This window comes from Nuphar pumila, chromosome 7, assembly GCF_984573655.1.
Source record: "Nuphar pumila chromosome 7, dmNupPumi1.hap1.1, whole genome shotgun sequence".
Classification (NCBI taxonomy): domain Eukaryota; kingdom Viridiplantae; phylum Streptophyta; class Magnoliopsida; order Nymphaeales; family Nymphaeaceae; genus Nuphar; species Nuphar pumila.
Window position 1 is genome coordinate 97914393 of NC_143255.1, and position 25157 is coordinate 97939549.

Below are 25157 nucleotides of genomic sequence, written 5' to 3' on the forward strand. Positions count from 1 at the left end.
ACTCATCCGCATATTGAAACATCTTGCCATGAAGTTCTAAACTAAATTGACAGAAGTGAATGTCATATACTTTCTATGACATGATCTACTTTCTTCTAAATCTATATGTGTCGGCTTTTAAGCAACACCTAAGCCCTTCTTAGCTTTGATAGTTTATTCAAATCTTTAGTACCTCCTGTACAGATTTTTTTCCTCCACATTGTATGTCAACTTTTGTGTGTTCTCTCTTGTGAAACAGGTTCATGAAACAAATCCATGTGAACAATTTAAGGTTCCACCTTGATTCTTTTGCATTGATATTGCCGAAACCAGTTGTTTAAAAGCCTAAGATGTGCAATTTAGCTCTCCCTAGATGTTATGAACTGTATCCCTGATCCTTCTGACCAAAGAACCGAGCACTCATATACAAAATGCTCATGACATCCACATCATATGTTGATCAATCCAAAATCCAGATTGTTACAACATGTTTTGTGGTAGCTGGTTTTCAACATGGTTTTTTGTCTCATAGTAGTCATTCTCACGCAAACAATATGAAGAATCACCTAAAGATCAAGAAACTGTTAATTAAGGGCCAGACAACAAAACATCAAGAAAGAAGACTAGTGTTCCACAGAAAATGCTAAAACTATTTTTCCTTTTATCTGAATTCAAAAACTTGCATTAGCATAGAAAAACATCTTATAAACAAGACATAAGTCTAACATCTAACAAACCTAGTCCAAATCTACAGAATACAAGGTTGCTTCACTATTGAATATATTAAGGACCACCAACTTCATTGCAAACGATATAATAAAGGGCAATTTGAACTGACAAACAAAGAGGAACACGCACATGCACATTATCAATATAATGCATTACCAAGAAAAGTGAAGGCACAAGTTTCTCCTCACTAAGTAAACAGAACCAAGAGTTCTTCATCATTCATGAGAATCGTTCCTTTAAAGATGTACAAATTACAAAAAAACAAACTCCCCCACACTTTAAGTTCCATTCAGCAAAGAATAAAACAATGTAACTCTTCCGAAGGACAAGTTGAACAAACTTCGTTTGCTGCACTAAACTAAACCTTAACACAAAACAATAATGAAAGGTAAACAATCAAGCACAGAGGAAACAAAGATGATTTCTGTACCAACTATTTTCGCATTCGAACAACAGGTTTCTCTAATCCACATTTCTCTCGATCCTTCAATTCAAGGCACCAAAACCCCATTGACAACAAAAAGAAAAGCAAAAAAACTGCCAAAGTCCACCGTTGTCTCTTTAGCCACCGAAGAAAGAGAAGAACCCACCTCTCTTCTTGGGCTCTTCTTCAACCATGACCGCCTTCATGCTGTCCTGCTCCACCAATCTCCACGCTGCCTGCTCGAATGCAAGCCCCGCTAGCGTCGGGGGCTTGTTAAGGACTAGAGGGTACCCTCTGTTGGTGCTCCGAATCACCTCAGCATCATCAGGGATGACGCCCAACAAACCCAAGCCCAGCATCTCCTGCACATCCAACACGGACATCATATCCTCCCCCTTGATCATATCCGTCCTGACCCTGTTCACGATCATCTTGATGTCCTTGATCCCGTCGCACTCGAGCAGGCCGGTGACCCGGTCGGCGTCGCGGAGGCTGGTGATGTCCGGCGTGGTGACGAGGATGGCTTCGTTGGCGGGGGCGATGGCGGTGATGAATCCGGCGTCGATTCCGGCAGGGCAGTCGATGAGGACGAAGTCGGGGCAGCCCTCCGGGCGGGATTTGAGGGCGTCGACGAGCCAGATGAGGGCCTTGGCGCCGAAGGACATCGGGATCTTGAAGCGGGGCTTGCTGATGCAGAGGAGGTGGAAGTTGGACCAGCGCTTGTCGGAGATGAGGGCCTGGTCGAGCCTGCACTCGCCCTGCAGCACGTCGACGGCCGTGTAGTTCACCCGGTTCTCCAGACCCAGGAGGAGGTCGAGGTTGCGGAGGCCGACGTCGGCGTCGATCGCCACGACGTTGAATTGCAGGCGGGCGAGCGAGAGGGAGAGGTTGGCGGTGGTGGTGGTCTTGCCGACGCCGCCCTTGCCGGAGGTCACCACCACCACCCGCGGGGGCTCCCCGGCGTACTGGGGCTTCCGGTTCCATTGCAGAACCGCATTAATGGTGGTGGTGGTGGTAGAGAGCTTCTTCCTCCTCTTTCGCTTGTGGTGGTTGTCTGGAAGGTGGGTGGCGGGGGTTAGCAGGGTTTTAGAAGGGTAGAATGACAAGGAAGAGTAGAATGGTGAGGCAGAGGTTCTCAAAGGAAGATGGTGGAGAGGAACGAGCACCATTTTCCTTGAACAACAGCAGGAACGATGGAAAACTGGAAATGGAGAGAGAGAGAGAGGTGGAAATTCCTTTTGCTGCCGAGAAAGATGAAATCCGAACTACAAGGTACGGGTGGAATTCCGATTCAGAAAACGAATCGGAACTAGTTTTTAAACTTTTATTGGAGAGAGAGACTGCTACTTGGTCAGTTGGTCCTACTGGTGTCCCCACCCTTCCCTGGATCTGGATCCAAAGCCGTCTACTTAAGCCTTAACCTGATCGATATATGGACTCAATCAGACAAGTGTTTGGGACTTGATTTGATGCAGGGCTCAAATTATATCCAAATCATACCTGATCTAGATTCTGTTGGATGTAAACATGGGTATAGTAACATGGATTTCATCAAGCCTTATCTCATCTATATGTGAAACGAATCCATTAAAACAAAGCTATAAATAGATATCACCCACCTTTTACCATCATTTGGGTCTCACACCCATCCCAATCCAAATAGTTAAATGAATCAAAATAAATTAACCCGAACTCAGTCTAACCAGAGATGAATTTAGGTTAAACACCAAATCCATCTTCAGCCTTGTTTAGTGGGCACATTGGAAAGTAAAAATATTTTCACGGAATAAGAAAATTAGGAAAATGGTTCCTAGGGTCGTTGGATGTAATGGGTAAGTTGGCAGAAAGATGATGGTGCTTAAAATTGGAGGTGGTGCAGATTAATAGTTGCTTTCTAGATAGAATCCATTTTTCATCTGTTCCGAGATTGCCCATTTTCTCAACCTTTACTTCAGATGGGATGGCACGATCTCAACTTGATAGTCTTGAATATGAACGCAGATTTGAACATTAGAACAATCATTTTGGTAGAGAGCATTAGAAGATGGGTAAAATGAGGTATAGCGATGTTATACAGGTGGTCAGAAGCGAGCTTCGATTCAACCATATTAAGTTGCAGATGAACCAGGCTTAAGAATGCAAGATCAAATGGATATTGTAATTTTTATGCATAGACTCGTATTGGTGTATGTTGCTTATGTTTTACTTTATATTGGCAATCTCTTATCACTATCCTAGTTTTCTTTAATAAAACCTTTTGTTTAAGAAAAAAAAAAGTACCCTTTCTAAATATACTCATGACAACACAAGCATGCTTAGACAAAACATGAAACATATGCATATGCACGTGTTCAATCTCTTAATAAACCTTCAAAGAATGCGAATTCGTCCTTCCCAAAACAGAGAAACTGAATGGATTAAGACTAGCTCCACCACTCGTGCGAAAAACAGAACCTTGGAAAGGTGGTAAATAGAAGTCCAATATATCTCTTCCCAAGTGTTATCCAATAACAAAATCACAAGATGAAGGGCAATCTTTAAGCTTGTATGATAGCAAAAGAATGCCGCCTAAACAGAAGATTGGACCATAAAGATTTCAAATTCTTATCAACAACACAAGCAAAAGATGAAGGGCAATCTTAAGCTTCTACCAAAACATTCCCGAACAAAAGATTGAAGTTGGACCATAAAAATTTCAAACTTCCATACATATAGGAAGAGGTACAATGTCTTCAGGAAAAAAAGGATAAAAATCAAGACAAACTCAGAGTTCACTTCACAATCTCCATTCTCATTACTTCCTTCCTTTAGATTTTGACTTTGAATCAAAATGAGCTGCTTTTCTTTTCTTCTTTCTCACAACTGTCGCTGTACTAATACCCTCACGGAATGGCATCCCCATGAGAGCTAAAAGCTTCTGCGCTTCATTATCTGTTTTGGCTGTGGTGGTTATGCAGACATCCATTCCTCTTGGCTTTCCTAGAGCATCATATGTGATTTCAGGGAACACACTCTGTTCACGCATCCCAATACTGTAGTTTCCGTGCCCATCAAAACTGTTAGGGTTTACACCCTGAAAGTCTCTCGTTCTAGGAAGCCCCAAGTTTATCAGCCGATCCAAAAATGAATACATCATCTGTACAAAGAAAAAGATTAGAAAAGTCGTACAGAAGCAAAAGAAATCAATCAGATGACATACTAACTGCGGACTGCTAGGCTACATTGATCAAACAATGAGCCACATGACAGTGTCTATTATCTAAGATAAGCAAAGCACAAGAATACAGCAATCATCAAAGGGGCGAACAGCAATTCTCCATATTTCCCTGTAAAAACTTTATGAAAGTACATGAATCACAAACAATATAATTGTAATAATTATAAGCCATGTTAACCAATCAAATGAATGGATACATGTACAGAGTCCTTTTGCCCAAAAAGTCACTGCTTTTTCTAACAGTGGTAAGCGCAAATATTTTGAGTTTTGAAAACAACAGACCTTTTATCCAAATTCACAAATTCAAACAAGCCAGGTAAGAAGACAGCACAATCGGATAAAGCTATCATATCGCAAAGTCACATGATACGGTGACCACAAGTTTGACAAATCAACCTACACAATTTTAATATTGATTAGGATCAAGAAATCTCGAACATAACTTTTGGGTTAGTTATAGTTTCTGGAACTCATGCAAGGCGATATTAAATAGGTGGAGTGTTGCTTTGCAAAGCCATGTATGGGGCTGTTGTCGCTCAAGGCCGACCTAAGCTGTGTAGCCATGCAGAGCCTTCACAAACACAACACAGTTTTCTTTTTTGTATTCTCAACGAAAAACAAATAGCATCATGTTCGACACTCATTAACTGCTGCTGTTTAGCAGTCAAGGTTTTCCAAATAAATCTGATCATGCGCAGAATCCCATTCTAATTATTTTCTGAATATTAAGCTCATCAGGAGTTTAGGAAAGGACTGTATCATTGAGTATGAAAAGCATTATAAAAGTATCCAAAGAAGACCCCTCTAATAAAATTAAGTTCGAACAATATTCCTATAATATAACAAAAGGCGATTACTTTAGCATCATAAGGAATTCAAATTCAAAAAAAAAAAAAAGCTTGGATCAGAAGCATGCTAATGTTAATCCCAATAGGCATTTTTTCTACTTTCACGGCCATCCTCCACCTGAGACTCACCAAATAAACCAAGCAGAGTAGGCGGTTACAAATCCTCCACCTGACAAGTGAAAGAAAGAAAAAGAAAAAAGAAGACGAAAAGGAAATGGTAAAAAAATTCTGAAAATTTAGAAAACAAGAAAAGATAAAAGAGTAGTTAATCATTCTAACAACATACGCACGAGAGAAGTAAAAGTAACTCGAGGCAAATTACGCCATGAAACATAAATGCAAAAGCAACAACATCGATGATAATGACAAGAACAAGAACTATCCGAGACCAGAGAACAGCAAATTCTCCCAATTTGCAGAGGAAAATCCAAAAAAATAAAATAACATAAAATTCCATTAAGATTGGAAAAGAAATAAAAATTTGACTGCAGTCATTCGATTTAAGAGCTAGTTCATTGGAAAGAGGTTTACATTTCCCCTGAGAGTGACGGCTATGCCGACAGTAGAACCCTCCCTGAGCTTAAACCCAGCAATGGACTGTCTAGCCTTGGTCTTGACGGGCCTCTGACCCGTCACCAGGGTCATATCCTTCATCGCAGCCTCCAAACCCTTCGAATTCTGCTCCGCGTCCCCGATCCCGCAATTCACCACGATCTTCTCGATCTTGGGCACCTAAGAAAAAACAAAAAAGAAGCAAAAACTGAGAGGAAAACCGAACCCCAGAGGGAGTTTGCACCAACTTCCCAGAGAGGGAAAGAGAAGAACCACCTAAAAAACCTCAAGAAAAAACCACTAGGGAATGAATCATCGGCCGACCTCGTGCATGTTTCCGTAGGAGAACTCCTCCTTGAGGAGGGGGAAGACCTTCTCCAGGTATGTGGTCTTGAGGCGGTGCGCCTTCTCGGCCTCCGACCGGTCCACGAGGACGATGCCCGTCGACGACAACGCTGCTGCTGCCCTCATCCTAAACCCATTGGTGGACGGACGTGCCCAGCATTTCTGGTGGTGATGGTGGTGTTGCAGGGTAATCGAAGGACGGAAATCGGAACGGAGATTCAGATGGAAGGGAAGAATGGCGGACGACACCATTGAAGCTTTGGCGGGGTACCTGCCCTCTCTCTTTCTCTCTGTGGGTCGCTCGCTCGCTCCTTTTTTTTAAACCGGATAGGACTTTGGAAATTACTTAAACACCCCTCTCTAAGATGGATCTTATACAAAGGGTCAGCCCCCACCCAAGGGTCAATCAAAAATCTGGTGTCCTCACAGTACCGTTGCCTAGATGCCATTGCATCCCATGTTTTAGGGTTGCAGCTCCCTTCTGAGTAGAGGTTGATCGAAGCAAGGAGTGGTTTCTCCTTAGTCGAATTGCTGCCCTCCACAAATGCAGGTTGTCGAATGCAGTCGGTGAGCAGGACCGATTCTCGCTATCGGATGAAAATACTTTGAATGAAGAGGTAAGGCTTTAAACCCTCTCTCGTATTTCCATGTATATGAAAAACTAATTTTACTACTCTGTATTTGTCGATTATCAAGGGGTCGCTCATGATACCCTTTTATAGGCACAGAGTGGGAACGATTTATGCAACCGTTGTCCCTTGATTCTGTGCGGGTTTAACGGAAGGAACACCTTCTGTGGAGGAGCATTATCCATATCGTGGGTAACCACCACCAACGTGGTGGTTTATCCCAACATTCTCCCACTTGTTCCGACGATAAACCCTTAACTAGAAAACCTTATGGGAATAACTTTATGAATAGCATGACATTTTTATTCTATTTTATAGATCCTTAGTTAAATATCTAATCTTTATGAGATTAACAACAAAAAAATAATGAGAATCATGAACTGAAAGTGATCACTTTATTTATATGCATATGTCAAAAAAGAGTTTAACAAGCGCATCCTCATTACATGTTCGAAACATAATCTCGATGCTAGCCCTTTAGTAAGAAGATCGACGATCATCTCTTTGGTATCAATATTAACAATATATACTAAATGATTTTTCATCCTTTCTTTAACAACAAAATACTTCAATTCTATATGCTTACATGACGTAGTACTTTTGTTGTTGTTCAAAAATGATATCGCAGCTTCATTATCACAGTAGACCTTCAGTGGCTTCCCAATAGAATCAACCACTTTTAACTGTGATATGAAGTTCTTTAACCATATAGCCTGCGAGATAGTCTCGTACAATGCTATGAATTCTGCCTTCATGGTGTGAGCAGCAGTGGTCGTCTGTTTCCCACTCCTCCAAGCGATCGTGCCCCCAACAAGTAAGAAGACATACCCAGTTGTAGATTTTCTACTATCAAGGCATCCTCCTAAGTCTGCGTCTGAGTAGCCAATGACCTCGAGGTGATCAACTTTATAATACGTCAACATATAGTTTTTTGTCTCTTGCAAGTACCGCAAGACTTTTTTGCAGTCTTTCAATGGGGTATACCTGGGTTAGACTGAAATCCGCCAAACACCCCTATTGCAAAAGAAATATATGGTCGAGAACATGTCTGAGCGTACTGCAAACTGCCAACAACTGATGTATATGGATAAGCATTCATCTGTGCTTTGTCAATATCGTCCTGTGGACAATCCTTTAGGCTCAGCTTGTCATCTTTTGATATGGGTGTTGAACTAGGAGAACAATTGTCCATCCCATATCACTTTAACACCTTATCTATATAGGATCTTTGGGAGAGGCCTAAAATTTTTTTTACTCTGTTTCGATGGATCTCAATGTCAAGAACATAACAGCATCACCCATATCTTTCATATCAAAATATGATGCAAAAAACTGTTGTGTCTCTAAAAGCAACTTTATATCGTTCGTTGCAAGTAAAATGTCATCCACATACAACATCAATATAATAAACTTGCTCCCACTTTCCTTAAGGTATATACATTGATCAATAATGTTTTCTGTAAACTTGAAAGTCACAATGACTTGGAAAAATTCAATATACCACTATCAGGAGGCATGTTTAAGTTCATATATTGATTTGTTGAGCTTGCAAACCAGACGATTGTTTTCAGAGAAACCAAGAGGTTGATTCATATATACCTCTTCATTCAGATCTCCATTGAGAAATGTTGTTTTCACATCCATCTGGTGTAGCTCTAAGTTATAATGAGCTACGAGAGCCAAAATTATCCTAATTGACTCCTTAGTTGAAACAGGAGAAAATGTCTCATTATAGTCAATGCCCTCCATCTAGGTGAATCCTTTAGCAACCAATCTTTCTTTATGTCTCTCTATGTTACCTTTGGAGTCTTTCTTGGTCTTAAAGACCTATTTATACCCTACGTGCTTCACTCCCTTAGGTAACTCGACAAGATCTCATACTTGCTTTTTAGCCATAGAGTTTAACTCTTCTTTCATGGCTTTTATCCAGTGTATATATTATTTGCTTTCCACAGTTTTCATAAAAGTCAACGGGTCATCATCCATATCTATGAAATCACTAGGATTATGAAGGTACATTACATAATCAGGATGTATAGCAGATCTCCTAATCCTTGTGGATCTCCAAACAGGGCGTTCTTCAGGTTCAGATTGAACCTGATCATCCTGTTCGTGTTGTTCTGCATTGTCCACAATAGGTTCATTTTGGATTTGTGCATCAACAACCGAATGATCAATCACATCATCATTAGGAATAATAATGCGGTATTTTTCAGTGTTTTCCTTAACAGTTGACAAAACTGAATCATGTACTTCCTCAAAACCAAGGTTTTGAAGTGCACTTAATCCTACTGAACCTTCAAGGAATTTTGTCTTATCCATTTCAACAATCTGTGGTGAGTGAGATGGGCAATAAAACATGTACCCTTTTGATCTTTTTGGATAACCAATGAAATATTCACTCGTTGTTCTTAGATCAAAGGCTTTAATGTGGAGGTTATACAACTTAGCCTTCGCAGGACATCTCCATATGTGCATATAAGACAAAGATGGTTTTCTACCTATCTATAACTCGTAAGGACTTTTAGGCACAGATTTTGTAGGTACCTTATTCAAAATATGCACAGCAGTCCTTAAGGCTTCACCTCACAACTTCATAGGAAGTGTTGAATAATTCAACATAGCTCTGACCATTTCTTTAAGTGTATGATTCCTCCTTTCAGCTACACTATTCTAATAGGCACTATCGAGCATGGTATATTGAGGCACAATGTCTTCCTCTTTGAGAAATTGCGCTAATGGTCCTTCCCTTTGCCCCATCTCAGTAAATCTATCATAATATTTGTCACCTCTATCAGACTTGACTATTTTAATAACTTTATCGGTTTGTTTCTCTACTTCCTTCTTAAATTCCTTAAACATCTGAAAAACATCAGTTTTTTTTTAAAATCAAGTAGAGATACATATACCATGAATAGTCATGAATAAAGGTGACAAAATATTTTTTGCTTGTATTACAGGAGGTAAAAGGTCCACATACATCTGTGTGAACTATCTCTAATGTCTCACTACTGTGTTTGGTACCCTCTTTATATGTGTTTGTATGCTTAGCCTTTATGCAATCAATACATGGGTCATAGTCGGTAAAATCTAGAAATTTCAAGATCCCTTCATTTACGAGTCTCTTTATTCTCTTTTCAGATATATGACCCAACCTTTGATGCTAAAATATGTAAGATTTATCATTTATCAAGCTACGTTTATTTCTAACCAATGCGTATTCAGAAGTTAGAGACTCCTAAGTTTGGATCTTCACGTTCAATCTATACAAACCATCATAAACTAATGCAGAACCAAATTCAATTGAATTTTTATAAATGAACAATTTAAAAATTTCAAACTTAAAACAATATCCAAATTTATCTAATTTCAAAATTAAAATTAAGTTTCTACTATATGATGAAATATAAAAGACATCATGAAGATCTAAAACTACGCCTATATCTAGAGTAATCCTGCAGATTTCAACACCCTTCACATGTGAACGCATCTTGTTTCCCGAATAGATGTTTTTCTCATGCATTGTTGGTTTATTTCTTCTCATGAACAGTTGTAGACGGTTGAAAATATGAACAGTAGCACCAGAATCAATCCACCAGCTATTTTTAGGAATTTATAATAAATTACATTCATGAGAAACAAACGATAAATTACCTCTCTTTTCTAACCACTTCTTATACTTTATGCAATTTGTCTTCTTGTGTCTCTTCTTGCAAAAAAAGCACTTTATGGGAGCAGAGTCGGATTGTTTGTCTTGGGATGACTTATCCCCAATTGGCTTCTTCCTAGCATTTCTTTTAAATACATTATTCCTTGGTCCTACCTTGGATGCATGAGAAGTCATATGTGCACTTTGCACCTTCTCTCCTTTCAACCTCTCTTCTTCTTCAACACACTTGTACATAAGTTTATTGAACGTTCATTCATCATTATGTGTTGTAAGAGATTTTGAAAGGTTTGTATTCCAAGGGTAATGACGCTAGAACTAAATGCACTAGGAAAAAAATAGAGATGGTGAACTTCATGTCATTTAGCTGAGACGCTATATTTCTCATCTCCAAAAATATCTTGGCAAATGTTTCTCCCTTCAGTATATTTCATAGATATGAGTTTAGACATCAGGGTACTGGCTCTGGCATTATTTGAACTCACAAATTGTGCTTCAATAACACTTAAAAACTCTCTAATTGTCATGCATTGTGGTATAGCACTACGAATATTCTTAGCCACCTTAGATTGCAAAAGCAACAGGCTAAGTCTATTCGAGCGCTCACACTTCTCAAAAGCACTCTTTTGTTCAGCAGTGCTTTAATCAGTTAGAGCTGCGGGTTCATCTATCCTTAGAGCCATATCTAGATCCATATACCCTAATGTAAAAAGTACAGTATCTTTTCAATCACTAAAATTTGATTCATCTAGAAAAGGTATACAGCTAGAGTCATCTAAAATCACGGAACTAGAAACTGCACGACAAAAAATATGTATCAAGAAGCATTCGTACGAGACTAAAACTTTAATGAAAAAAGCAAAAGAATAAAGGTCCTTAATATGCTTATTTTCAGGAGAATGAAGGGAGTCATCGGAGTCCTACTTTGGTAAGAGCTCGCGAAACCACTTCGCTTACCGACTATATTCGGTAAAACTAAGGTTCTTGTGAAGTTAGATTATCGACACAAGATACCTTTGGATACACATGTGTGATGTATCTCGACACATTTACCTTATTCAATCCTACCTAAATTCAAAACACGATAAAACTACATTTGGGTCGTTTATCGTTTCACAAATTTAAGTACAATATTAATATTAGCTTAAACTGTATGATAGTACTAAAATTCTTTGATGATATACATGTATTTCAGCCATTTTGATTACGTGAATACACAAAGTCATCTAACTATCCTTAATGCCAATATGAAATAATGCCTTGAATCGGTCTTAAAACACAAGAATCGGTCAAGTAACCTTCGAAATGGTCTAAAAATGAATAAACCCGTCTGAAAAATGGATGAACCAGCCATATAACCCATGAACCAATCTGAAAACTGGATGAACCGGTCATAAGACCCACAAACCAGTCTTAAAACGCAAAGAACCGGTCATATGACTCACGAACCAGTCTGAAAACAGGATGAACCGGTCATACAAAGCTCTGAATCGTTTCAAAAAGTACTGAACCGGGTCTATAACAATCTGAACCGGTCTCTGCAACAGTGAACTGGTCTCAGTTGTCTAAGAATTGGTTCCAGAGCGATCCAGATCGATTCAAAAATAGGTCGAACCGGATGAACTGGTTCAGTCTTTGTTACAGGCCGATTAGATCGGTTTTGTCAAGCTGATCCAGAACCGTATAATCCAGTTTTAATCGGATTCTAGATCTGGTACTGAAAGAACCAGATCCGATTGACCCGGATCTGATCCAGAGAATGATGCTTGGATTCGTGATCTGAGACCCAATGACCTGTATCCGGATCCGATCTGAATCAATTTCATGGATCCGTATGAGTCATCAGATCTGAGTCTAAAGCGCAACCCGATCCGAAGGATCTTGATGCATCGGGTGTGGTTTCAGAGATCCAAAATGAATCTCTTAGACCCGATCCGAATCCTAAATCATAACGGGTCAGGGTCAAAAGGATTTTGGATTCATTACCTGAGAATCGGATCTGATCTGAAGAAGCTTTTATGGATCAGTTCAGGTAATATGGATCAGGTCTCGTTATGGATCTGATCCGGATCCAAAAATATGTGGGTCATGGATCGAATCAAAATGGGTCCCCCACTCGAATCCCAGATCCGATCCAAATAACCTTATGGATTGGATTCGAGTGGGGCAGGTCCAAACCCAAACCAGGACCCGGGAACCGAAACGAGTTTTAAAAGAACCTGAAACACGAAATAGGGTTTTTCGAAACCCTATTTTGCTCTTTCTCCTCTGGATGCAAATGAAGATTTACGTCGTCGGTCGTGACGATCTGACAATCCGATGATTGTCGACTATCCGACGACAAAGGCAGGTTTTCTTCCACCGTCAGTGACCCAATGGTCACTTGCTTTCGACGGTGGGGCGAGAACAGCCATGACAGGCCTTGCTGCCATGCTCCAGCGACTCGATAGTCACCGATGACAGCATCATCATCATCTCTAGAGAACCTTGATGGAGGAGAAAAGGCAATGGGAGCAGTCGGCGCACCCTTCCCGACTAAAACCCTCAAATTTGGAGGTAAGTCGGTCCAAATTGATTTTTTTTTTACTTAGTCGCCCTACGATGACAGTCGTCGGCTGCCGGCGTCACCATGTCGGCCCACGACGATCTACTGTTGACAGCCTGCAATGTCTCCCCACAACGACTTTGCTCTACCGAAAAACACTATCGCCCAATGGTGACAGTTGTCGGAAAAACACCATCAAGCCCTCGCAGCGGAAGTGTGATGGGCCCATAACCCATTGTAGGGTCGTCTGGGATCGCCTCCCCTTAATGGCGGTGGCCCTGCGCAGAGACAGAGAAAAACACAGCAAGGCAAATATTGTGTTAAAACAACAAATCAATAGGAGAGGACTGCGTACCTAAGGTAGCCATAAGAGTACTTCTGCTGGTGGTGGAGGTCAGCTGGAGCAGAGGTTGATCGAAGCAAGGAGTGGTTTCTCCTTAGTCGGACTGTGGCCCTCCACAAGCGCAGGCTGCCGGATACAGTCGGTGAGCAGGACCGATTCCCGCGATCGGATGGAAATACTTTGAATGGAGAGGTAAGGCTCTAAACCCTCTCGTATTTCCTTGTATATGAAAATCTAATTTTTCTACTTTGTATTTGCCGATTATCAGGGGTCGCTCATGATACCCCTTTATAGGCACAGAGTGGGAACGGTTTGTGCAATTGTTCTCTCCTGATTTTGTGCGGGTTTAACAAAAGGAACACCTTCTGTGGGGGAGCGTTATCCACATCGTCGGTAACCACTACCAACGCGGTGGTTTATCCCAACAACTTGCACCCTTCAAATGAACATTATTTGTTAGATTTTTGGGAGGGAATCCCAATGTCACGGGTTTACTTTTTTCAATAAACCAGTGTGGTGTGATGGTCTTTTTTTACCGTTGCAAGCCTTTTTATCGCTCTGGCACGGGCATAGAATGCTTCACAAACTCACGATGTGCCAAGCTGGACAGCTTAACGGTCAAAAGCCACGTACCAACACCTCTCTATATGCTGAATCATTTTCATTTGCCTTGTGCACCACCCCATGCATAATTGCCTAGCGAAAGTTGATCAAACACATTTTCAAATGCGCATTCCATGTAGTTCATGTCGCTTAGTGCATAACTATCTCATACTAGCTATCACTTCCAAAAGAGGCACAAACTTTGTCTTAGCCTTGCGTTCTATAAAGCGTATTGTGACTCCATACGCATGACACAACAAAACCTCACCACTAAAGGAACAAGACCTTGCAGCCCTTAGTCCGAAGACCAATTGATGATTGAACACCATAGCAAAGAGCACTACTCAAACTCAATCGTCTATGCCTAGGCATTCACTTGCCTAGCCCCGAGTCCCCATACTCGGTTGAAATCACCTAAGATGATTCCTGAGGAAATTAGCCCTAACCCACATGTACCTCCGTGCGTCCAACCGCTACACGTGGGACATCTTGCAAGCCGAGAGGTCCTTAACCAAATCTCCAAAGGCAACATCCTCTGATTCGTTGGCCCTGCTTAACCAAACAACACTCTACATCTGTACTGTCACACAGTGATGCACTAACGATGATACTGATGCCTATCGCATGTTGTGCTACCACTGTACATCATCGATTAAGCGAGCACATACCACATGTTCCTATAGTAGATGCATTTTTCACTAAGTAGAGTTGCGCACTATATATGTCCTATTCTGAAAGATCGGCCTGAGATATTCTCTCCACCCAAAATCATTGCCATCCTCGACAATGCTGGTGTAAGTAAGAACACAGTGTTCACTGATATGTCAGTTTCTCTTTGTACTTATCTTTGATTTACTCTTTTTCTTCAGCCTACTCAACTTGTTTTGGTTTACATTCATCATCGCCGCAACCTTTAATACGTCAAGTCTCATTTCTTAACGTGCCTCTTAGACAACGGTCTTCTGCTTTATCAACATCGAGCATCATTTGCTCGTGAGACCCCAGTGCAGTACCATACACAAGTAGGTCATCCTTGACCGCATGATAAACTTGTCGTCTTTATGCTCATGGTTGGGATAACTTCCAACCTCACCAAGAGCAAGTCTAAGCCCTTCATGGTCCTCGCAGAAAAAGATTGCCACCAATGCATGCCGCAGGGATATCAACTCCCTTAAGCACCAACTTGCGATTTTTCAATGGTCCAAACTAATCCTCAAGTGAGGAACGCCTTGTTGTGTATCACCCCAAAGTGGTCCTTCAAAGCATCTTCCTGAGCACTCGTCCTCACATGGGCACCTTTAGCCCAATGTTGCAACTTCTCTCCCTGAGCCAACATGTTGTAACTCTCTCTCTCTCTCTTTCAAAGTTAGCAAAATGTTCTCGCAGGAACCAACAAGCCACCAACAATAATTTTTTCTGCACACACAATCTATTCAGGATCTGCCAACTCAAGGGACCAAAATAATGAGCATTCTTGCTTAACGTGGGCACTCCGCTAACCCATAATCTTAGGAGAGAATCTAAAAGTTTAGTTGAGTCTTCCATACCCAAAAGTATAAATCCATTCAGTCGAATCCAACGTGCATTCTCTATATGCACAAGGCAAACATCATGCTCCACCTGTGAGCCTAACGCAGAACTGGTAGAAATCTTTTGATTTATCTATGTTTCCTTAGTCAACTGAACAACAACCTTACACTTCTGCTTGTCATCGACAAGATGTCCCATGCCATCCTGCCAACATCTTGCTTCTGTCCTCGGTCAACCACACTTCGATTATGAAAATTTGTGTCACCAAGATAAACCATCATTGTCCTCTTCAGTGTTGCACACAATGAACAACAAGGTCTCCGTGAATCTTTCTACTCTGATGTAAATTTATCACAGGCTTACTTTTTTTAATAAGCCAGTGCAGTGCGACGGTCCTTCCTTACCACCGCAAGCCTTTCTATCACTCTGTCACGGGCATAGAATGCTTTGCAAACTCGTGATGTACCAAGCTGCTTAAGATGGCCAACTTAACAACCAAAGGCCGTATACCAATACATTTTCATGTACTGAAACATTTTCATTGGCCTTGCGCACCACCCCGTGCACAGCTGCCTAGCGAAAGCTAACCAAGCACATTTCCAAATGTGCATTCCATGTAGTTCATGTCACTTAGTGCATAGTTGTCTCATACGAGCTATCACTTCTAAAAGAGACATAAACTTTGCCTTAACTTTGCGTGTCATGGAGCGTATTACGACTCCATGTGCACGACATAGCAAAACCTCGCCACCAAAGGAACAGGATCTTGTAGCACCTAGTCCAAATATCAGTTGATAATTGAACACCATAGCGAAGAGCACCACCCAGACTCATTCATCGGCGCCTAAGCATTCACTTGCCTAGCTCCAAGTCACCATACTCGGTTGAAACCACCTAAGGTGATTCCTGGGGAAAATAACCCTAACCCACATGTACCCCCATGCATCCAACCGCTATGCATGGGGCATCTTGCAAGCTGAGAGGTCCTTAACCAAATCTCCAAAGGCAACATCATCTTATTCGTTGACACTGCTTAACCAAACAACGCGTTATGTATGTGCCGCCACACAGCGATCCACTAACGATGATATGAATGCCTATCGCATGTTGTGCTACCACTGCACGTCACTAATCAAGTGAATGCATACCGCACATTCCTACACTCTATATATTTTCCACTTAGTAGAGCTCTGCACTGCATATGTCATATTTTGAAAGATCGGCTTGGGACATTCTTTCCCACCCAAAACCATTATCGTCCTCGACAATGCTGGTATGGGTAAGAACACAGTCTTTACTGATATGTCAGTTTCCCTTTGTACTTATCTTTGGTTTACTCTTTTTCTTCAGCCTACTCAACTTGATTTGATTTACATCCACCATCGCCACAACCTTTAACACGCCAAGTCGCATTCTTTAATGTGCCTCTGATCACTTAGACAACGGTCTTCTACTTTATCAACATCGAGCATCATTTGCTTGTGAGACCCCAATGCAGTCTCATACACAAGCAGGTCATCCTCGCCCGCACGATAAACTTACTGTCTTTATGCTCATGGGTGGGATGCCTTCCAACCCCAATAAAGACAAGTCCAAGCCTTTCGTAGTCATCGCAAAGAAAGATGACTGTCAATGCGTGTCGTAGGAATATCAACTCCTTTAAGCACAAACTTGTGGTTTTTTAATGGTCCAAACTAGTCCTCAAGTGAGGAACACCTTGTTGTGTATCACCCCAAAGTGGTCATTCAAAGCGTCTTTTTGGACACTTGTCTTCATATGGGTACCTTTGGCTCAATACTACAACTCTCTTCTTGAAGTCAGCATGTTGTAACTCTCTCTCTCTCTCAGAGTCAGCAAAACGTTCTCGTAGGAACCAACGTGCCACGAACAATAACTTTTTCTGCACACACAATCTATTAAGGATTTGTCAAGAGACCAAAACAACAAGCATTTTTGCTCAACGTGAGCACTCTGCTAACCCACAATCTTGGGAGAGAATCTAGAAGTTTAATTGAGTCTCTCATACTCAAAAGTGAAAATCCATTCAGTCGAATCCAACGTGCATTCTCTGCATGCACAAGGCAAACGTTATGCTCCACCTGTGAGCCTAAGACACAACTGGTAGGAATCTTTTGGTTTATCTATGTTTCTTTAGCCAACTGAACAACAACCTTACACTTCTACTTGTCATCGACAAGATGTCCCATACCATCATGCCAACATCTTACTTTTGTCCTCGGTCATCCACAGTTCATCTGCAAAAATTTGCGTAACCAAGATAAATCATCATTGTCCTCTTCAGTGTCACATACAATGAACAACAATGTATTCGTCAATCTTTCTACTCTGATGTCAATTTGTCACAGGCTTACTTTTTTCAATAAGCCAGTGCAGTGTGACAGTCCTTCCTTACCACCGCAAGCCTTTCTATCTCTCTGTCACGGGCATAGAATGCTTCGTAAACCCGCAATGTGTCAAGTTGCCCAACTTAACAACCAAAGGTCGTATACCAACACCTTTCCATGTACTGAAACATTTTCATTGGCCTTGCGCACCATCCCGTGCGCAGCGGCTTAGTGGAAGCTAATCAAGTGCATTTCCAAATGTGTATTTCATGTAGTTCATGTCGCTTAGTGCATAGTCGTCTCATACTAGCTATCACTTCCGAAAGAGGCATAAACTTTATCTTAGCCTTGAGTGTCATGGAGCGTATTGCGACTTCATGCGTACGACATAGCAAAACCTTACCACCAAAGGAGCAAGACCTTACAGTCCTCAGTCCGAAGACCAGTTGATGATTGAACACCATAGCGAAGAGCATCACCCAGACTCATTCATCAACGCCTAGGCATTCACTTGCCTAGCCTCGAGTCACCATACTCGGTTGAAACCACCTAAGATGATTCCTGGGGGAATTAGCCCTAACCCACATGCACCCCCATGAATCCAATCGTTATGCGTGAGATATCTTGCAAGCCGAGAGGTCCTTAATTAAATCTCTTAAGGCAATATCATCTGATTCACTGACACTGCTTAACCAAACAACGCTCTACGTATGTGCCGCCACACAACGATGACTAATGATGATATTGATGCCTATCGCATGTCGTGCTATCACTGCACATCACTGATTAAATGAATGCATACCGTGCATTCCTACACTCGATGCATTTTTCACTTAGTAGAGCTCCACGCTGCATATGTCTTATTCTGAAAGATTAGCCCAGGACATTCTTCCTCACCCAAAACCATTATCGTCTTCGACAATGCTGGTGTAGGTAAGAACATAGTTTTCACTGATATGCCAGTTTCCCTTTGTATTTATCTTTGATTTACTCTTTTTATTTAGCCTACTCAACTTGTTCTAGTTTATATCCACCATCGTCGCAACCTTTAACACGTCAAGTCTCATTCCTTAATGCGTCTCTGATCACTTAGACAGCGGTCTTCTGCTTTATCAACATCGATCATCATTTGCTCGTGAAACCTAGTACAGTCTCATACACAAGCAGGTCATCCTCGCCCGCATGATAAACTTACCATCTTTATGCTCATGGGTGGGGATGCCTTCTAACCCTAGTAAGGGCAAGTCCAAGCTCTTCGTAGTCCTCACAGAGAAAGACGACCACCAATGTGTGTTGTAAGGATATCAACTCCTTTAAGTACCAACTTGCAGTTTTTCAATGGTCTAAACTAGTCCTCAAGTGAGGGACGTCTTGTTGTGTATCACCCCAAAGTGGTCATTAAAAGCATCTTTCTTGGCACTCGTCCTCATATAGGTACCTTTGGCCCAATGTTGCAACTTTTCTCTCAAAGCCAGCATATTGTAACTCTCTCTCTCTCAAAGTCAACAAAATGTTCTCAAAAGAACCAACGAGCCACGGGCAACAACTTTTTCTGCATACACAAACTATTGAGGATCTGCCAACTCAAGGAACCAAAACAATAAGCATTCTTGCTCTACGTGGGCACTCCGCTAACTCACAATCTTGAAAGAGAATCTAGAAGTTTAGTTGAGTCTCTCATACCCAAATGTACAAATTCATCTAGCCGAATCCAACGTGCATTCTCTGCATGCATAATGCAAATGTCACACTCCACTTGTGAGTCTAACGCACAATTGGTAGGAATCTTTTGATTTATCTATGTTCTCTTAGTCAACTGAACAGTAACCTTACACTTCTGTTTGTCATCAACAAGATGTCCTGTACCATTTTGCCAACATCTTGCTGCTATGTTCGGTCAACCATACTTCAGTTGCAAAAATTTGAATAACCAAGATAAATCATCATTGTCCTTTTTAGTGTTGCATACAATGAACAACAAGGTCTTCGTGAATCTTTCTGCTCTGATGTCAATTTGTTATGGGCTTACTTTTTTCAATAAGGTGTGATGTGACGGTCCTTCTTTACCGCTGCAAACCTTTCTATCGCTCTGTTGGTGGCATAGAATACTTTGCAAACCTGTGACGCACCAAGTTGGCCAAAGGCTGGGTACCAACACCTTTTCATGTGTTGAATCATTTTTATTGGCCTTGCACACCACCCCGTGCACAGCTGCCTAGCGGAAGCTGATCAAGCACATTTTCAAATGCGCATTTCTTATAGTTCATGCCACTTAGTGCATAGTCATCACATACTAGCCATCACTTCCGATAGAGGCACAAACTTTTCCTTAGCCTTTCGTGCCATGGAGCATATTGCGATTTCATGCACACGACACAACAAAACCTTGCCATCAAAGGAACAAGACCTTGCAGCCTCCAGACCGAAGGTCAGTTGATAATTGAACACCATAGCGAAGAGCACCACCCAGACTCATTCGTCGGTGCCTAGGCATTCACTTGCCTAGCGCTGAGTCACCGTACTCGGTTGCAACCACCTAAGGTGATTCTTAGGAGAATTAGCCCTAACCCACACATACTCTCGTGCGTCCTACCGCTACGTGTGAGATATCTTGCAAGTTGAGAGGTCTTTAACCAAATCTTCAAAAGCAACATCCTCTGATCTGTTGGCACTGCTTAACCAAACAACGCTCCACGTGTGTGCCGTCACACAACGATGCACTAATGACGATACTGATACCTATCACATGTGTTATCACTACACGTCATCGATCAAGCGAATGCATACTGTGCGTTGCTACACTCAAAATATATTTTCCACTCAATAGAGCTCCGCACTACACATTCCTATTCCAAAAGATCGACCGAAACACCCAGAATTTATCTTGAATACCAATTTGCTTTTCAAGAACTATGAGCACTATAAAAGTTTTCTTTGCTTGTAAAATTTGCATCCGTTCATCATGGCCTCTTCATTAAAAGACCAAGTAACGCAGAGGATATGACTCGCGTACTTCATGGAGGCCCTTGGGCATAACCTGGTGCATCAATGGGTGCCTGGTATGGAACTCAAACTCCAAGCAACTAATCATGTCCCTATGTGGATCAGGCTTCTGGGCCTATCCGCCGAGTGTTGGACGAAGGACGTGTTTGAATGCATCGCTTTGTATCTGCCGGGACATCTTATCGAAGTTGATGGGTATACCCGAGCCATGGACCACTGCGCATTTGCACGAATTTGCGTGGTTGTTCCCCTGAACTTTGTGCCTAAACCGAAGATAGAGATTGCAATTTTGAACCGTAGAACCTTCCAACAAGAAATAATCTACGAACAAAAAGTTCGGTTTTACTGGGAGTGCCGTTCAACAAACCACTCTTCAGTGACTTCTCCAGTTCGCAAATCGGCTCCTTCCAATAGTTCATCAACGCCCGAGAAGGATGATTGGCAGCAGGTTAAACTGCACAGGCAGCCCAAATCCAACCTGCATCGCAATCCCAAAGACCCACAATCAAAACGGTTTTCTATTCGGTCGGGCCCCGATAAAAAGGAATCAGAGCAGTCGTCTGATAATAACCCCTTCCTTGGCTAAAGGGATTCACTGCGGTAGTGAGAAGGAGACGGTGACGGACGCTCCTTCTTCAGACACGCTTCAACGCACCTTCAAAACAACCGGTCAGAAAGTTCAGCCACCGTCAGCAGAACCTAAGCCTTGCTCAGATTCTGGTTCTATGATGGAAGTTGAGCCATCAGCAGCCACCACATCCAACGAGGATCTTCCTGGTTATGTCCCTGCAGTTGCGAGCATCAAGCCAGAGTTGATCGTTTTTCCGGCAATCACCGGAGCAGGTAGGTACCTAACCTACCCACTCTCTCCCAACCATCAAAACGTGGGCTATGTGGCACCCAGCGTCAAGGACAGGGCCACACCCGCAGGTCACTCTGGCCATGCTGGACAAAATGCCACCAGATCCTCCACGTCACCACATTATCCTCAACCGAGTCGTGCGGGAGACCTCGCTGCACAGCCTCAGCATGGGTCTTCTTTTTCAGCCTCTGTCCAACACATGAAGGAAAACGTTCCACCGATGCAACAGGGTCCAGCTCTGTCGACCAATGTTGCAGTGCAATCCCGCACAAGACGCGACTTTCCCCATCGTGAAAATAAGGTCGTTCAGAGCGCCTGCAGAAGCGAACGAATCTGACCCCCTCAGTCTCATTGAACCAGGATTTTGTAAAGGGTGATAACTTGCCTTGCACATCACCCTCCACAGCCGGATAAGAGAAGGCCCTTACTTCACAGTCAGGTCAATGTTCAGACTTTAAACCAAACCCTGTCCAACGTTCCCAATGATAAAAAACACTGGTCTCATATGGATCCCCACTTTGTAAATTTGTATAGTTCCTTGAGCTAATAAACAGGTAGGGGTCTGCCTCACCCCAGCTTTCATCGTCGAAAAAAAAAAAAAAAAAGGACACCCAAGTACTTGAGAGGAAGGGTGCTGGCCCCTCCAACCACACCGAGATTGGATCTGCATGATTCGGGCTTCACTCATCCTAGATGGGATAAAGATGGATTTCTTTTGGCTGACTCTTCTTAATCCGGATTCAAAATCCTTAATGATACGAAGGAAATTTTCAATAGAATTCCTCCACTGATTAAAAAAGAGTGCATCAACTGCTAAAAACGGACACCAAAAGTAAGTTCCTGACACGACAAGGGATGATGTTGTCAGTCATCTCTTCGCCTGCTCAATCTTTCCATAGCTAACAAAAACAAATAAGGGGAGATTGGATCTCCCTGCCTCAACCGTCGACCACTGTCAAACTGGGTACCTACCTCCCCCATTGATAATCGTTGCAAAGGATGAGAGGGTTGTGTATGTTCGCCCCCGATGATTCACTGAATCCCACGTCCGTGTTCGGGGGATCGAATGAGCGCCACGTATTCATGAACATGGGGCTCGTATTCCCGTGTATGTTGACATAACTTTGCATCGGACTTGGTGCTGTTGCAAAGACTTAATCACCCTTACTTGCTTTTCTTGCCCTGAAATGACGGTTCGAGGAAATGACAAAAATATCCTCCATTCAAAAGTTGTGAAACGACGGGTGGGGAAAAGGACAAAAAAGTCCTCCTTCCAGAAAGTTTGATGTTAACCATTTAAAGTGGAGACGTTCGCCTGCGCCATCTGCTGTAACAGTGCTCTCATTATCAACGCAAACTTTGCCTTCGTCTCCAGTCGAGCTTTCCGCCTTATTTTTTATCCTGATGTACAACACACTGTCGCCTTCTCGTGCCTGCCTTGTGTTACAAAACATTCCAGTGTCTTCTCTTCATTTCTGCTGTCGTTAGGCATCATGGAAGAAAACAATGATTCACAAACATTCCAACCAGTGTCATTAAGGCACCGTGAGTAGCTTTTCATCTCATCATGCTATCGATGAAGAAGGCATGTCGTCTTGTGTGCCATTAAGGCATTGTTTGGTTAATGCAGGTAGATCTTGTTATTACGAAGGTTGGAAACTTATCGATATTTGTAAGACGCTGGGACCTGTTGACAAGAACGCTTGTTTGCAGATGCTAGGAAGGGCCTCTACCCCATCAGGTATCCTACAGTCACTCATCATATGCATTGTATCTCAAACCGCTGTATTAGTAACAGACTCTCGTTTTTGTGAGATACATTTTTGTTAGTTAATATCGATTTGTTTGCTATTATGTTCAAGTTCTTCCTTATCGATTTGTAATTTATTGTGCGATATATTTATCGACCTTTTAGATAGTATGTTTTTGTATCGTCGAGTTATAAGTTATAAATACTGAACTGCCGTATCGATTTTCAATATCTGACAAATCGCTATACATATCGTTTTGTAAGATATTATATGTTTTGTAATATGTATTTGTAAGATATTTGTACACAGACTTTGAAAACGTTTGGGTGCAGAAACACATCTTGACACGCATGGCGGGGCGATTTTCGCATGCATATCGTTGCTCTCTCAGTGACTTCTATTGAACTCGCTTTAGAGCCTCGTGGATATTATGAGAGTGTTATCGTCAACACACATGTACGACATGTTTATTTTATTGGCATGGTAAGCGACACGTCGATGCTCAGCATAAGCAAACATCAAACCGCACTTGCTTTGATACTTTCATTCATTAAATCGTTGCTTTGACTTGCGTAACCCTAGTGGTATCCATTCTTATATGCATCCTGATTAAATCGTAGTAAACCTATGCCGCTTGCTAACGAAAATTGATATATTGCTTACAAAACATTCCACTGTCTTCTTTTATTTGTTGTTGTTGTTAGGCATTAAGGAAGAAAGCAATGATGCACAAACATTCCAACCAGTTCCATCAAGGCGGCGTGAGTAGCTTCCCAGCATCATGCTATCGATGAAGAAGGCATGTCGTCTTGTGTGTCATTAAGGCTTTGTTTGGTTATTGCAGGTAGATCTTGTTCTTACGAAGGTTGGAAACTTATCGATATTTGTAAGACGCTGGGACCTGTTGACAGGAATGCTTGTTTGCAGATGCTAGGAAGGGCCGCTACCCCATCAGGTATCCTACATTCACTCATCATATGCATTGTATCTCAAACCGCTGTATTAGTAACAGACTCTCGTTTTTGTGAGATAATATCGACTTGTTTGCCATATTACTGCAAACACAAATTGATATATTGTTTAAAACATTATTGAGCTTATCATCAGGTTGTAATAAAGACGATGTAGCTCAATCAATAGAAAGATCTGGAGAATTGAATATCTATACTTATGACCCAACTGAAGAATTGAACATCTGCACTGACGATGCACATGAAAAGAAGGGTGCAGGCATTAGACCCACTATTGACTTGAATGTTCCAGTGGAAGAAATGCAATTCAATGATGAGGTAGACTACCATGACAGCGCACATAATAAAAGTGTATGCACCGGGAATGTACACGAAAGTACACCTGACTTCAATGTTCCAGGAGAAGAAATGCAATTCAATAATGATCATGATTTTGATGTCAGTACACTTAATAAAATCGTAGGAACTGGGAATGTACATGGAATTGCACTTGACTATGTTCCTGTAGAAGGAATGCATTTTAATAACGAAGAAGATGCATATAAATTTTACAATGATTATGCCTTAAAAGTTGGCTTCAGTGTGAGAAGGTTTTCTTGGTCAAAAAATGCACAGGGTGTCTTGGTTAGAAAGACATATGTCTGTTCCAAGCAAGGTTGGAAGAAATCAATGGGAAATCCAACTAGGAGCACGCCAAAATCAAGATGTGGATGTCAGGCGAGATTGGTTTTGAGAAGACATCCGAATGGGAAATTTGTCGTGCGTACTTTAATCAGTGATCATAATCATGATTTATCTGCATCATTTATGACTC

At 41.8% G+C, this 25157-nt stretch overlaps 2 protein-coding genes across 2 annotated transcripts; both read right to left on the minus strand.

Annotated features, from left to right (window-relative positions):
* Positions 1 to 1129: 1129 nt before the first annotated feature.
* On the minus strand, positions 1130 to 2369 carry LOC149832579 (septum site-determining protein minD homolog, chloroplastic-like). Its single transcript, XM_090012507.1, has one exon. The coding sequence runs from the start codon at positions 2299 to 2301 to the stop codon at positions 1270 to 1272; it is 1032 nt and encodes a 343-aa protein (XP_089868633.1). The 5' UTR covers positions 2302 to 2369; the 3' UTR covers positions 1130 to 1269.
* A 1442-nt stretch (positions 2370 to 3811) lies between these two features.
* On the minus strand, positions 3812 to 6402 carry LOC149832580 (large ribosomal subunit protein uL5c-like). The gene is made up of 3 exons (XM_090014590.1): positions 6074 to 6402; positions 5729 to 5929; positions 3812 to 4268 (listed from the first exon to the last, which is right to left on the minus strand). Exons 1-3 carry the CDS (start codon positions 6344 to 6346, stop codon positions 3927 to 3929), a joined length of 816 nt encoding a protein of 271 aa, XP_089870716.1. The 5' UTR covers positions 6347 to 6402; the 3' UTR covers positions 3812 to 3926.
* Between the last annotated feature and the right edge of the window lie 18755 nt (positions 6403 to 25157).